This window comes from Littorina saxatilis, linkage group LG3 (genome assembly GCF_037325665.1).
Source record: "Littorina saxatilis isolate snail1 linkage group LG3, US_GU_Lsax_2.0, whole genome shotgun sequence".
Lineage (NCBI taxonomy): Eukaryota > Metazoa > Mollusca > Gastropoda > Littorinimorpha > Littorinidae > Littorina > Littorina saxatilis.
Genome location: NC_090247.1, coordinates 60348318 through 60363230, shown reverse-complemented (window position 1 = coordinate 60363230; position 14913 = coordinate 60348318). Strand labels below are relative to the sequence as shown.

General features: G+C 42.6%; 1 protein-coding gene across 1 annotated transcript in view; it reads left to right on the top strand.

Annotated features, from left to right (window-relative positions):
* Positions 1-13345, top strand: part of LOC138962830 (uncharacterized) — a 14409-nt gene extending 1064 nt beyond the window's left edge. Inside the window, exons 2-6 of the mRNA XM_070334789.1 lie at positions 4711-4887; positions 8394-8531; positions 10251-10349; positions 11145-11298; positions 12028-13345. Of these exons, the coding sequence (XP_070190890.1) occupies positions 4711-4887; positions 8394-8531; positions 10251-10349; positions 11145-11298; positions 12028-12059 (600 nt within the window). The 3' untranslated portion in view covers positions 12060-13345. The remainder of the gene's footprint in view (positions 1-4710; positions 4888-8393; positions 8532-10250; positions 10350-11144; positions 11299-12027) is intronic.
* Positions 13346-14913: the final 1568 nt, after the last annotated feature.

The window sequence follows — 14913 nt, the reverse complement described above, 5'->3', positions numbered from 1 at the left end:
ATTATTTGCTAAAAACTGCCCCCAAACTATGCCAAATAATTACATGAATTTAAATCAAAGAGCGGTTCGCTTCGCTTAGCTCTCCTGTGTCAGGAGTCCGGACTTGCGTTCGTTATCATACTTTGTTTAGTTTTCGTAGGTTGCCGAAATTGTTATGATAATTTGTGCAAATGTGCCGAAGAAAAATAAGATCTGGCAGCCCCCCTGCTACAAAAACCAAACCATCATCCTTCTGTGTATAAACGTAACCAGGCAAACATTGGAGACTTTAAAATTACGCCGGAAAAATAGACAAGTTCCTGAAATAATTTTGTCGGGATTTTATGGGTTGTGGTAGAGTTGCTTTTTCTTGAAAACATTGAGTCAAAAGCGTACTTTTGAACAAAAAGAGCGTCAAGAAAAATTGATCGGACATTGCAGAAAGCACAGCTCGGAGAAAATCCTCGCTTGAAATCGATGGAAAGAAAGGCCCCTGCATGCGCGATCTTTCAGTATAGTCATACACCGAGCTAAAGCTCTTCTGGGCGGCTAAAATAAAAATGGCCATCACGTTGTCCTGTTTCTGTTAGGCCTTCTTCATCCTGTATGAGTATTACGGTTTGATTGCATGCATGCAATCCTACCCGTCGAAACAATCGATAGTGTAAAGCACCATATTTCTTTCTTTATTTGGTGTTTAACGTCGTTTTCAACCACGAAGGTTATATCGCGGCGGGGAAAGGGGGGGGAGATGGGATAGAGCCACTTGTTAATTGTTTCTTGTTGACAAAAGCACTAATCAAAAAATTGCTCCAGGGGCTTGCAACGTAGTACAATATATGACCTTACTGGGAGAATGCAAGTTTCCAGTACAAAGGACTTAACATTTCTTACATACTGCTTGACTAAAATCTTTACAAACATTGACTATATTCTATACAAGAAACACTTAACAAGGGTAAAAGGAGAAACAGAATCCGTTAGTCGCCTCTTACGACATGCTGGGGAGCATCGGGTAAACTCTTCCCACTAACCCGCGGGGGTTGTAAAGCACCACATCATTTTACAGAAATGTACAAGGAATTAACAACACCTTTAAATGTGTACACATAGCAACGATCAACAGCCTGTCTGTTCCTTTGCGGACCGGGAATTATTAACTGAATTAATGTTGCAGATTGACATAGGTGTCAATTACAAAATCAATTCGGCAAATACACCCTTCTCTGCATGGTAAGCAGCAGTGCTGTTGATTTGTTGTATGTGTGCAAGTGTAGGGATGTTCTGTTTACTTGCAAAAGCCGAAGCGTACAAAGGAACGACAGTACCTTTACCGTACCTCCCCCCCCCCCCCCCCGCATTTTTACACCCCCGGTATAGGGGTGTGTATAGGATTCGGTCGATGTGTTTGTTTGTTTGTGTTCGCATATAGATCTCAAGAATGAACTGACCGATCGTCACCAAACTTGGTGAACAGGTTCTATACATTCCTGAGACGGTCCTTACAAAAATTGGGACCAGTCAAACACACGGTTAGGGAGTTATTGGTGGATTAAGATTCTACAAGGACTTATAGAGGGACATATTAATAGTCAAAGGGAAATAACCTTCTCAGTTGGTGGCAGTGAGAATGGTAAGGACGGGGGTGTTTTTCCTACTTCGGAGGAATTTCTTGTTATTTTTCATTTTCATACAAAGCCGGGTTTTCCCGTGTAACATGCCCCTAATGGCTTTGCCGTGAGGGCGTAAAACTTACATTTTCTCTTCTACTGTACCTTTACCGTATGTCTTCTTTCTGTCTTTTTTTGCTCTTTCTTTTTCTTCTTCTTCTATGAAACGTGACATCCGATCGCATGAAAAAGCTTACAAGGACATGCCTGAATCCACACGAGGGTCTTTTGTCGTTTGGCCTTAATCCAGAAGGTTGTAATTTGGAAGAGCTGAAGCGCGCAAAAGGTTGAATTACCTTACACAACCGGTTTGTATTGTTCCCCTTGCTTAGTCATGACGGTTGTGTAAGCCAAGATGGCACAGTTTGTCAACTGTGAGATTCGTGGTTTACTTTGTTCTTTGTGTTTTTGTAGTAGTAAATGTTGTTGTTGTTGTTGTTAATGATGTTGTTGTTGTTGTTGTTGTTGTTGTAGTTGTTGTTGTCGTTATTGTTGTGGTTTTTGTTGTACATGTAGTTTTTGTTGGTGTTGGTCGTAGTGGTGGTGGTGTCATTGTTGTTGTTGTCGTCAATGGTAGAAATATAGTGGTTTGTTGTTGGCGGGAGTGCTGATGGGAGTGCCGCTGCTGCTGTTTGTGTGTGTGTGTGTGTGTGTGTGTGTGTGTGTGTGTGTGTGTGTGTGTGTGTGTGTGTGTGTGTTAATATAGCATGCGACTGCCGCCCTAAAACTGACCTTTACATATTGATTAATCAATCAGTAGTTGACAAACACGATGAACAGGTCTGTAAATATAAGACACAGAGGGACATAAGCGCTCTAAAAATACATACACAACAGCATATCAATACTAGCTCTGAAGTCGTTGTAAAGCTTTTTATTGTACAGACCCACTGGAGTTTGAATCAATGTGCCGGTGTAGCACGAGCAAATTACTCCCCACGACAAGCGTACTCCAGAGTAACCAGATGTTTTACTCGGGAGTACATTTTTCGTGGAGTACGTTTTTCCTATTACACCGGACGTTTGAAGTACCCTGCTCCTTTGGCCTTACTGTAGTAAGGATATATATGGTACATGTTCTACGGTTAGGCAATAGCAGCAAGGTACTTCAATCGATCGGTACATGAATAAAAGCTCAGGGGCGGATCAGTTCATTTTATGGGGGGGGTTTCCAAAAGTATATTGTAAAGATATGGGTGTGAAGGCGCATTCTGAGGATGATCATTACCAGTTTCAGGCAACAGATTTTGTCACTGATTAATACCCCATAAATTGAAACTCAACCCCAAAAAGCACACAAAAATATGTTTATTTTTTGGCTGGGGGGGGGGGGGGGGGTCCGGAAACCCCAGAACCTCCCCCCCCCCCTCGTCCGCCCCTGAAGCTCCTGTGTACAGGTCTACCTGTACTTTGTTCGGCTACTTTCTGTCTTGCTGTTGTTGTTATTGACCCTATCTATTGTTGACCCTATCTATTGTTGACCCTATCTATTGTTGACCCTATCTATTGTTGACCCTATCTATTGTTGACCCTATCTATTGTTGACTATGTCTTTACCCTACTGTTAACATTATTCCACAAATTCACCAAGCTGCGCTTTACTTCCATTCGGTTTGATAAACAATATTTTACATGTTCCGTGTTCGCGATAACCGGTAGCCTTGCGAATGAACTCTACAATAACGTGTCACTTAATTCCAACGGTACAGAGCCAGGATTTTTTTTCCGTTTGGTTTTTCGTTTGGGTATAATTATGTTAAAATTGTCGTATTCTTTTATCCTATGTAAAAGTCTGGACATATTTATGGTAGCTGACATAATGCGATATAGGAGAAGGACAATACCTAGAACAGTTCTTTCAATATCTTTTTGAGTAGCATTTAGCAGAATGCTTGAAGTTTCTTACTCTTTTCTGCGTTGGTGCTTCTGTCTGTCTGTCTGTCTGTCTGTCTTTTTTTTCTCTCTCTCTCTTTCTCTCTCTCTCTCTCTCTCTCTCTCTTTTTTCTCTCTGTATTTTATATGATTCAATCTATATTTTGTACGTGCGTCCGTCTTTACGTGTTGTATAAAGGACAGGTTGGAAGAATAGGCTTTGCCTAAAACCTTTATCCTTTTGTAATAAAGTTCTGAGTCTGAGTTTGAGTTTGAGTCTCTCTCTCTTTCTCTCTCTCTCTTTCTCTCTCTCTCTCTCTTTTCTCTCTCTCTCTCTCTCTCTCTCTTTTCTCTCTCTCTGTCTCTTTGTCTCTCTCTCTCTTTCTCTCTCTCTCTCTCTCTCTCTCTCTCTCTCTCTCTCTCTTTCATGGTGACTAACACGCAGTGTGATATAATATACAATATATTTCTTGATTTTTATGACTCCCACTTGACTAGCCACCAGATGTTTGCTGTAAATCATCGCTCTTGTTGAAAAAATGAGTCATAAGTCGGTTCGAGAATGTACAGGTTGCATGAGTTGATCATATTCGAGTCATATGATTTGGTCTGAATTTTCTGTTGACAATGTTACACAGGCGCATTAATAAGCTTGGTTTGTTTCTTGAATTTTGTTTAAGATACCGTTTGGACAATGCATAAACAATTAATTAGGAACGTATCGTCTTACGTTTTCTTACTTCAGATCGACTTGACTGGACATAATTATTTCAGGAACAACGCTGTTGAAACTAAACATCTGTTAAAACTAAACATGCAAAACTAAACATTTGGTCAAAACTGAACATCTTTTGAAACTTAACATCCGTCAAAACTAAACAACATCTAAAAGAAAACACCTAAAAGAAAACATCTAAAAGTAAACATCTAAAAGTAAACATCTAAAAGTAAACATCTAAAAGTAAACATCTAAAAGTAAACATCTAAAAATAAACATCTAAAAGTAAACATCTAAAAGAAAACATCTAAAAGAAAACACCTAAAAGAAAACATCTAAAAGTAAACATCTGTTAAAACTGAACATCTTAAACTAAACAACTGTACAAACTAAACAACTGTCGAAACTAAAAATCTGTTAAAAATAAACATCTGTTAAAACTAAACATCTGTTGACATTTTCTGTTGACAGGCGGAGCAGGTTGGGGATGAGAAGCTTCCCTCACCCCCCACCTCCGTGAAGGTAGAGCCGGCCACCAAGCTCAAGAGACGACGATGCAAGATCATCATTATCGGCTTCGTCATCGGCGCTATCGTCGCCTCGGCCATCACTGCGGCTCCTTTCCTCATCCATCGCCATCATCATCACGTGAGTGTTGTGTCTGTTCTTCATTGTAAGGACAAGATAGAATGTTAAATTAGAGAGAGTCACATAACCCTTTTTGGTCGTAGGGGAGCGATTCATTCGCTCGGCTTCCTGACGAGTGGACGAAAACTGATTCTATCAAGATAAGTTTTGTGTGAATATTTGTTTGTCTGTTCCCTTAAAAGACCGTTGGGTCGAAATATCTGTGAATGTATTGTTTTGTCAATAACCAACGTTCCAACAACCTACCTTTCTTGTTTTTTGATTCTGAATTTTGGAACGTTGGCATGCAGTCTCTTTGTTTTTGGATTTACTATCTGGTCAGCTTAATTGTGATGGCGGTGCCCACTCCGTTCCCTCGCTGCCTTGGCCTTCCCCGGCCCTAAATAGGGTCAGGTACCCATTCCCAGCTGGGTGGACTGGGCCCTAAATAGGGTCAGGTACCCATTCCCAGCTGGGTGGACTGGGCCCTAAATAGGGTCAGGTACCCATTCCCAGCTGGGTGGACTGGGCCCTAAATAGGGTCAGGTACCCATTCCCAGCTGGGTGGACTGGGCCCTAAATAGGGTCAGGTACCCATTTCCAGCTGGGTGGACTGGGCCCTAAATAGGGTCAGGTACCCATTTCCAGCTGGGTGGACTGGGCCCTAAATAGGGTCAGGTACCCATTTCCAGCTGGGTGGACTGGGCCCTAAATAGGGTCAGGTACCCATTCCCAGCTGGGTGGACTGGGCCTTAAATAGGGTCAGGTACCCATTCCCAGCTGGGTGGACTGGGCCTTAAATAGGGTCAGGTACCCATTTCCAGCTGGGTGGACTGGGCCCTAAATAGGGTCAGGTACCCATTTCCAGCTGGGTGGACTGGGCCCTAAATAGGGTCAGGTACCCATTCCCAGCTGGGTGGACTGGGCCCTAAATAGGGTCAGGTACCCATTCCCAGCTGGGTGGACTGGGCCCTAAATAGGGTCAGGTACCCATTTCCAGCTGGGTGGACTGGGCCTTAAATAGGGTCAGGTACCCATTTCCAGCTGGGTGGACTGGGCCTTAAATAGGGTCAGGTACCCATTTCCAGCTGGGTGGACTGGGCCCTAAATAGGGTCAGGTACCCATTCCCAGCTGGGTGGACTGGGCCTTAAATAGGGTCAGGTACCCATTTCCAGCTGGGTGGACTGGAGAGCGCTCGGAAAAATCGGGTATTTGTATTCGCCCCGGAAGGGGATCGTACTCTCGATCTCCAGCGTGAGAGGCAAGTGCTCTGACCACTGTGCCACTCTTGTCTGGAGACGTTCGTAAATCCTGGTGGCAGGAAAGGATCATAAATCTTAAAGTCCTCAACAGAGCAGAAACCACCACCATCGAAGCCATGATCCTCAAAGCCCAGCTTATGTGGACAGACCACATCATCAAATTGGAGGATGATTCAAGAATCGCCAATAGTTATTAATTATGGCGAAATTTCTCAGGGCAGAAGAAGAAACGAGGGCAGACCGGTATCTCAGGCTCCCATTGGCCTATTTTCTACCGGTATGGTTAAGAGAGCCAATCCAGTGCAAGCTACCGGTAGATTTTACCCGGTGATAAGTCAGTTTTGGCGTTCCATAGGCCTCCAAAGAGGTAAAAGGACCGTGTGAAGGAGAACGACACAACAGGGAACTCGCCCTCGTTAATCTCCCTAAGTCTCCTTCCACTGAAAGAAGCAAACGCACAGACAAGGAATCAGTGAAACCAGGAGTTGTCATAGCAACCACGGTTTTCCAATACACTGACAGGGTGACTAATCATGGAGCACAGAGGCACAACACAGTAATCAGCAATTTTTTTATGTGACGTTGGTTGTGCAATGTAGACATTATTTCCCTTCGTCGTGAGCTTCACGGTGAGCGACTAATTATGAGCTAGAGAGTTACAACGCAGCGTGATAAGGCCTTTTGTGAGATTTAATTGTGGTTTTATAATGTAGAGATTAAGAGAGAGAGAGAGAGGGAGAGAGAGAGAGAGACAGACAGACAGAGAGACAGAGAGAGACAGACAGTCGGACAGACAGACAGACAGAGACAGAAGGAGAGAGAGAGAGAGAGAGAGAGAGAGAGAGAGAGAGAGAGAGAGAGAGAGAGAGATGGAGCGTGAGAGAGAGAGAGAGGACAGAGATCAACCACTTCGAGAGAGACAGACAGAGAGAGACAGAGACGAAGAGAAAGATAGAAAGAGAGCGAGAAAGAGGCAGACACAAAGATAGACACAGACAGACAGACAGACAGACAGACAGACAGACAGAGGGACACAGACAGAGAGACAAACACCTGCTTGAGATCCCGCCCCGACACACGAGACGAGTCTGGCAATCGAACAAAAGTGTGGAAACAAAGCAATCACTACCGTCTGTATTTTCTTGACTTCGCGGTAGGTCGGAACCATAATCACGGAGATTGCATGCTTGGTGAAACGAGCTATATATAGAGTCAAGATCTATACAGAAAAGGTCGACATGTAGAAGGTTTCGATTAATCTTCTGCCAGCTCAGACAATGACAACGCAGCTTTTATGGTTTCAGTATATATTCCTGTTCAGGGCCGGACCAAACGAGTTGTAAGGGGGGGGGGGGTTCCTCCTTTTTTGGGGGGGCAAATCAGCGAAGTGGCGAAGCCACAAGCGCGCGCCTGCAAAGCAGGCGCGCGAACTAGGGGGGTCCGGGGGCATGCTCCCCCGGAAAATTTTTGAATAACGGTTAAAATCTGTGCAATCTGGTGCATTCTGGGCCTTGTTTTGAGGGTTAAGAGCAGCATTGGGGGGGGGGGGGGGGTTACCTTTTTCTCATCGGATTTCACATTGAATAAAATTTGTTAGAGACACACACAAAATTTATTTAAAAAAACCCAAAAAAAACAACAACAAAAACACTCAAAGCAAGGTACATGCTTTTTCCAGGGGGGGGGGGGGGGGGGGGTTCCGGAACCCCTGGAACCCCCCCCCCCCCCCGTGGGTCCGGCCCTGCTGTTACATCGCAGCACGAAATTACATAAACTCTTCTTGCTGGTTGGTAATTTAAAGCATTCTCTTGGAAAAAATATTTTGAGCTTGATAGTGATAGCGTACACTGACTAACACCTGAACCGGCGTAATGGATTAGAAATTACCAAGAGCACAAGGATATAATGTCGGTTTCTATCATGAACACATAAACACTCGCAGGCAACGACGTAGACAGACAGAAAGACACAAACACACATACGCACGCACGCATGCACGCACGCACGCACACACACACACACACACACACAAACGCACGCACGCACGCACGCACGAACACACGCACACACGCACGCATGCACGCGCACACACATACACACGCACACACACATGCACGCACGCACGCGCACACACACATACACACACACACAGACACACACAAACAAACACCTCCCCCCACCACACACACACACTTCCCCCCACCCACACACACACGTAACCACTATGACTTCATAATAATGACGCAATGCATGACGTGTTTCAGTGGCGCAGTCACGTGGAGTCGGACGGTCACCACGCGGAGGAAGATGTGCGCACGGAGGGTGCCAAGCGGGTCATCTACGTCGCGCGGAACGAGACCAACCACTTCTTCCGTCTCCTGGCCGTCCTGGACTATGGCACCGTAAGGCATCCATTATACTTTAATGATATACGATACACAACCTGGCAGTGACCTTACGAATACAGTTCTACTGATGGTATGAAGAAGTCATCGAGACAAAATTCGTTCTCGAAATCCTTCGTCACTTCCTTGGGAGACATGCAGAAAAAGCACAGGTATATTATGTGACGCTATTAATTATTCACATTGTCACGGCTTTTCGAACGTTATGGTTTGGCTTTTGACGTAAAAAATGTCACTATGAAAACAGGGTATATAAAACAAGTCGCGTAAAGCGAAATTACTATATTTAGTCAAGCTGTGGAACTCACAGAATGAAACTGAACGCACTGCATTTTTTCACAATGACCGTAGTCCGCCGCTAGGGCAAAAGGCAGTGAAAGTGACGAGCCTGTTTAGCGCGGTAGCATAGCATAGCACGCTTTACTGTATCTCTCTTCGTTTTAACTTTCTGAGCGTGTTTTTAATCCAAACATATCATATCTATATGTTTTTGGAATCAGGAACGGACAAGGAATAAGATGAAATTGTTTTTAAATCGATTTCGGAAATTTAATTTTAATCATAATTTTTATATGTTTAATTTTCAGAGCTTGTTTTTAATCCGAATATAACATATTTATATGTTTTTGGAATCAGAAATGATGAAGAATACGATAAACGTAATTTTGGATCGTTTTATAAAAAGATATTTTTAATTACAAATTTCAGATTGTTAATGACCAAAGTCATTAATTCATTTTTAAGCCACCAAGCTGAAATGCAATACCACAGTCCGGCCTTTGTCGAAGATTGCTTGGCCAAAATTTCAATCAATTTGATTACAAAATGAGGGTGTGACAGTGCCGCCTCAACTTTTACAAAATGTCGGATATGACGTCATCAAAGACATTTATCGAAAAAATGAAAAAAACGTCTGGGGATATCATACCCAGGAACTCTCATGAAAAATGTCATAAAGATCGGTCCAGTAGTTTACTCTGAATCGCTCTACACACACACACACACACACACACACACACACACACACACACACACACACACACACACACACACACACACACACACACACACACACACAACGCGCACACACACACACATACACCACGACCCTCGTCTCGATTCCTCCCTCTATGTTAAAACATTTAGTCAAAACACACACACACACACACACACACACACACACATCCACCACGACCCTCGTCTCCATGTTAAAACATTTAGTCAAAACTTGACTAAATGTAAAAAGACGTCTTTGTTTAAACAAAATCCATATCTTCAAGATGTTTGTGCTTCTGTGAGATATGTGCATCTTGTCATGTGTCTAAATCTCCTTTGCTTTTGTGTGTGTGTGTGTGTGTGTGTGTGTGTGTGTGTGTGTGTGTGTGTGTGTGTGTGTGTGGGTGTGTGTGTGTGTGTGTGTTTGTGTGTGTATGTGTGTGTAGAATTCGAATGTAGATGAGTGGAATAAATTGCATTAAACCTTTGTTCCGTGTTCGTCATTTTAACGTGAGTACATTGCTTTTTGGTCTCTTTATTGAACTGAACGTTATGTTACTAGTGTAACAAGAATAAACAACGCAAACATGCCTTGAGGGGTAACTCTCAACAAGAAGACATTTCCAGCCTTAAACGCTCCATAAGATAACTGTTTTTGATTTATGTTGATTTTTGAAAAGTGACGTGTATTTCAAATGACGTCACCACTGTGTTGTGCAGCAAATGGCTGGCTTTAAGGACTGCGGGAGACAGCGTTGCTACGTGGACAGACTGAGGGAAAGCTACGAGGATGGCTGTGAGAGATGGCGCCACTACAGAGTGAGTGGAAAAGGATAATGATAATAATAATAATAATGATGGTAATGTTGAACTTTAGCGAAGTAAATTCATAATACATAGCTCACAATTCAATGAGATTTAAACCTCCAATTTTGCAGAGCCTGCTCTTGTAGTCATTTTAGATACTGCTCAAGTCACGGAATGAAATGTAACAGTGTATTTCGTTTACATGCGTATTAAAAGTAAACATCGGCAAATCCGTCATTTCGAAGTAGGGGAGGCAACTGTCGATATTACGAAGAAGGGGAGGCAACTCTTTCCGACTCTGTCGATATTACGTATGCATTTCCTAGTCGTTTTCGTATGGTGAGCAACAGTTCCCCAACCGTGATATGATAACTAAGCTGAAAGGTATCAAACTGATCTCTTCTTCTAGCCGTATGTCAATTACTGTTGTGAAGAACTAGTGTTCAGTTTCAGAAGTGACAAGTTTGTTTAATGCGGCACAAGCCTTCATGTTGCAGACACAAGGTGGGCTCGGTTTAAGCAAGATTTGATTCAATTTGAATATAATACAACTATAAAAAGGAAAAACATTAGGGACACGAACTCAAGCAAACGCCTCACGAGTCGAAATAGGCTATGACCATACAACTGACAAATTCCTATATTGCAAGGAAGGTTTCTTAATTTGACTAAATCCAACTTAAGTCTCACAAAATAAAGCATTCTCCAATCCTCCCTCCCCCCCCCCCCCCCCCCCGAAAAAAAAATCAAGTAAAAATGCTATATTCCTGTTACAAGCCAAGGTTTTTATCTCTCTCTTCCCCCCAGAACCATAACCGCCTGCCCAAGGAGCATCCTCTGCGCGTGGTGACCCCACCCATCGACCCTGCCGTGTTCAGCTACCTGGCTGGTGAGAACATCGCCAGCGTCTGCCATGGCGTCCCTGCCTACTGGGTCCTGGACGTGCCTCCCGACGCCCCCCGTGAGTATACTTCCAAGTCATCAAATGGTCACTGACCTGAAGTGATCGTTGACTTACAAAACGCACAGGACAACTCGCAAAACGATAAATGTCTTTGATGACGTCATATCCGTTTTGTTTTAGATAAGTTGAGGCAGCACTTTGGCGACCGCATTTTTCTATCAAATTGATTGAAATATTGGTCAAACATTCGTTGACCTGGTCCAGACTATGTGATTGCATAATTATATAGCTTGAAAGCTTAAACGCTTTTCAATGACGTTGTTAATCAACATTATGCTTGAAATCATAATTGCAAAAACAAACACACTAACAGACACAAAAGTGGTTCAATAACATTCTTAATTGTTTTCCTAAATCAAAAGATAAATAGATATGTTTATGTTTTGGTCAGCCAGGACTTAGTCTCGGTGAAGAATGTTTAGTTCCTTTTTGATGTGTAGGCTGACAGATTGACTAAATGTTTTAATATCACTTTACACAACTTGTTTTTTCCCTGTGATTGCCGTGGTCGGACACTTCAATTCAACTGACTTGGATGTATCGTTTGTCCCATTTTTCCACAGTCCTTAAAACCTGATAAAACTAGTTCAGAAAATCAATAATATTGTAATAGTTCACTTTATAAAGCAGCGTATGACGTTGATTTGAAATCTGAGCGATGTTCAGCGTGTGTGGCGCCTGCTGCATGAAGCTGTGTCCTTTACAAATGTTTATGTTTGGTTTCAGGTGGTAACGACACAGAGATTATCTACCTGTAGATCTACCAACCCAGGACAAAACCAGTGCCTCTTATGTTTTATGTTTGACGCGATTTTCATGAGTGTGCTTACAATACTCTCTGCGTGTTTCTGTTGTAACGACGTTGTACCACCGATGTAATCAAATAATTTCTCTACAGTTGTATATGTATAATGTGAGTTGAAAGTTGATATTTGTGCGTTATTATGCATTTTGCAATACGAATTCTCCACTCCTCTCCCGTCTCCCTCCGCCCAAACAAACAAAAAATCGAAAAAATACGTAGTTTTAACACAACGTGTGTTGAGCTTTTCATGGATACGAATATATCAAAATCCTCACTCTCAGAAGAAAATAGCGACGATAAAGGGCTCTACTCGAAAAACAACGAGACCTAGAAACATTCTAGTAAAGAATGTGATTTACAGAACATGAGTTATGATATTGGTGGGTCTTGAAGTCTTTGAAACTATCGCTTGTACTCGTACATAACTTTTTGATTCTCTTCAATTCCCAAAGAATGGGTAAGAAAGAATACGCACAAGCAAAAGAAGGATGGGTTTTATGTAGGAAAAAAGAAGGGCGTAATGAGACCTATTTAATTGTTTGTCATTGTCAGTCACTGAGCTGACTAAAATTATAATGCGAGACAAAGATCTGTTAAGCGTCTACGCTGTGAAAACGCTTTGATTCCAAGCTAGAAATCAAGACCTAACATGTTTCGGAGATTTGTGCGGTAGTTCGTTTTAACAGGTTAGAGGGTTAACAGACCTCACGGAATTAATCAAGAATTTAGGTGAATGTACATATTAGATAAGAAAGTGTACACAAAGAATAATGTGCATGTTTCTTTGTTTTAAATCGTTATTACTTTTGTTTGAATTCTACATTTGATATCTATTGCATCATTTACTTGTCCTCTCTACACAAACACAAATTCGTCAATTAAATATGAATAAAAAATGTGAGAGCTTTTACTGAATTTAAAAGACAAAGAATGGACAAAATATTTGTGTACAATACTTAAAAATAGTTCATAAGCATTATCAACTATTTGTGTCTGTAGAAATGATAGTCGTCACGAGATATTACCCGTCCGTACTTTGAAGTGTCTTAAATAAGCAATAACTTTGCAAGTTTTTACAGGCAGAATATTTACCACACTTTGGTTTGTTGACACATTTAAATGTGACGTTTTTCTATGTCTGCCTGTTACTCAGGAAAACAAGTTCCGAAAAATGTTAAGTGTTTTGTACTGTTTGTGAGTTTTGATTAAAAAAGGAAAAAATGTTTCTTGAAAACACAATTTGCATCGCAAACATTTGTATTGCATGAAAGTGGCTCTCCCGTCTACATATCTGTTTGTCTTGCTGTCGTTGCCCGTGTCTTTCTTTCTTTCTCTATCGTTGTGTTTTCCTTTCTGTCTGTGTGTCAGATATCTTAGCATCTTCTCTGTCTTTGTGCCGGTCTATCTCTGTCTCTCCCTCTGGTTCTGTCTGTGTCTATTTGTTTGTCTGTCTCAGTCTGTCTCTGTCTGGCTGTCTGACTCTAGCTCTGTCTCTGTCTGTCTGTCTGTCTGTCTGTCTGTCTGTCTCTCTCTCTCTCTCTCTCTCCCTCTCTCTCTCGGAGGTCGACTTCCGGTGGTCGCTGTGGCAAGACACGAACACATTTGCTGTGTCAAAAGTTCGACATTTTCAGCAACAACAGCCACTAAGATGTCAGTTTTAGGCCTACCTAAAACTGTGGAGTCTATTCTGACCACCATTATCGCGGACCACGCTCTTATCTCCTGGAAGGTGACGGGCGAAGGCGACAAACCTGTCGTCGTGCTTCGCTTCAACTCCGCAGATCAACAAGATGGCGAGCCGACATTACCAGTGGGCGCGTGGAGACGCAAACCCCCGTCACAGATACGCCGCGACAAGAAAAGGGCAGAAGACAGGCGTGCTACTTCACGGACTGACGAAACAAGAACAGAAAACATTGTGACACAGTGCTCCACAGAAACAAACAAAAGACAGGAACAAGAAAATAAGGCAAGTGATAACATTGTTGACAGTAGGCATACTTCGCCATGCGGTCTATTTTTAGCCACCCCTGAGTTCATGCCTCCGTCACATCATGACAGTACACATTCCTGTGTTGACACGCCACGCTCTGCACGTGAGACAGACCCACCGCCTGCCACTTACACTAGGCGCAGTGGAGAGGAACATGTAAACAATAGAGACGACACCATGTGTTTGGGCGCAAGTGGTTGGCAGACCAAAGACTGTTCGCATGATAGTGCGGTAAATCAGACAGACGACAACAGTGAGAGTCTGGAACACATGGAAAAGATAACGTCTGAAAGAGGTATTGACATCAGACACATCAAGCTGCTGGCTAGTGAACTGAGAGACCGCCGTAAACAAAGACTTCTCCGCGATAGAAGAAGAAATGAATCTTTTGATACTGTTGTATTTGAAGAACATATTGGCACCAAGAGTTTGTACTGCAAAAGTGATGATGTTGTGCTCATGTATGATTTCAACACAGATCGTAAACGCTGGTTCTTCGATCAGTCAGACAACATGACCAAGATTCAGAAACATGCCATGTCGTGTCTTTGGACATTGCCCCCGATCAGCAAAGATCGGTACGCTGAATTGTACAAAGAAGAACTGGAAGAAGATCTGAGAATAGTGTCTCGCGTAGTCCGCTTTTACTTAGGATGAACAGTTTCAAACACCGTGATGTTTTCATTCTTGGTTCTCTAATGCTGAAAAGGGCCGTCACACAATATCTGTCACCACAGGGAAGAAAACAAAAGACTGAAGGACTGATCAAATCATGATGTTATGATGCATGGTATTGGTGTGCAGTGTGAGTCAA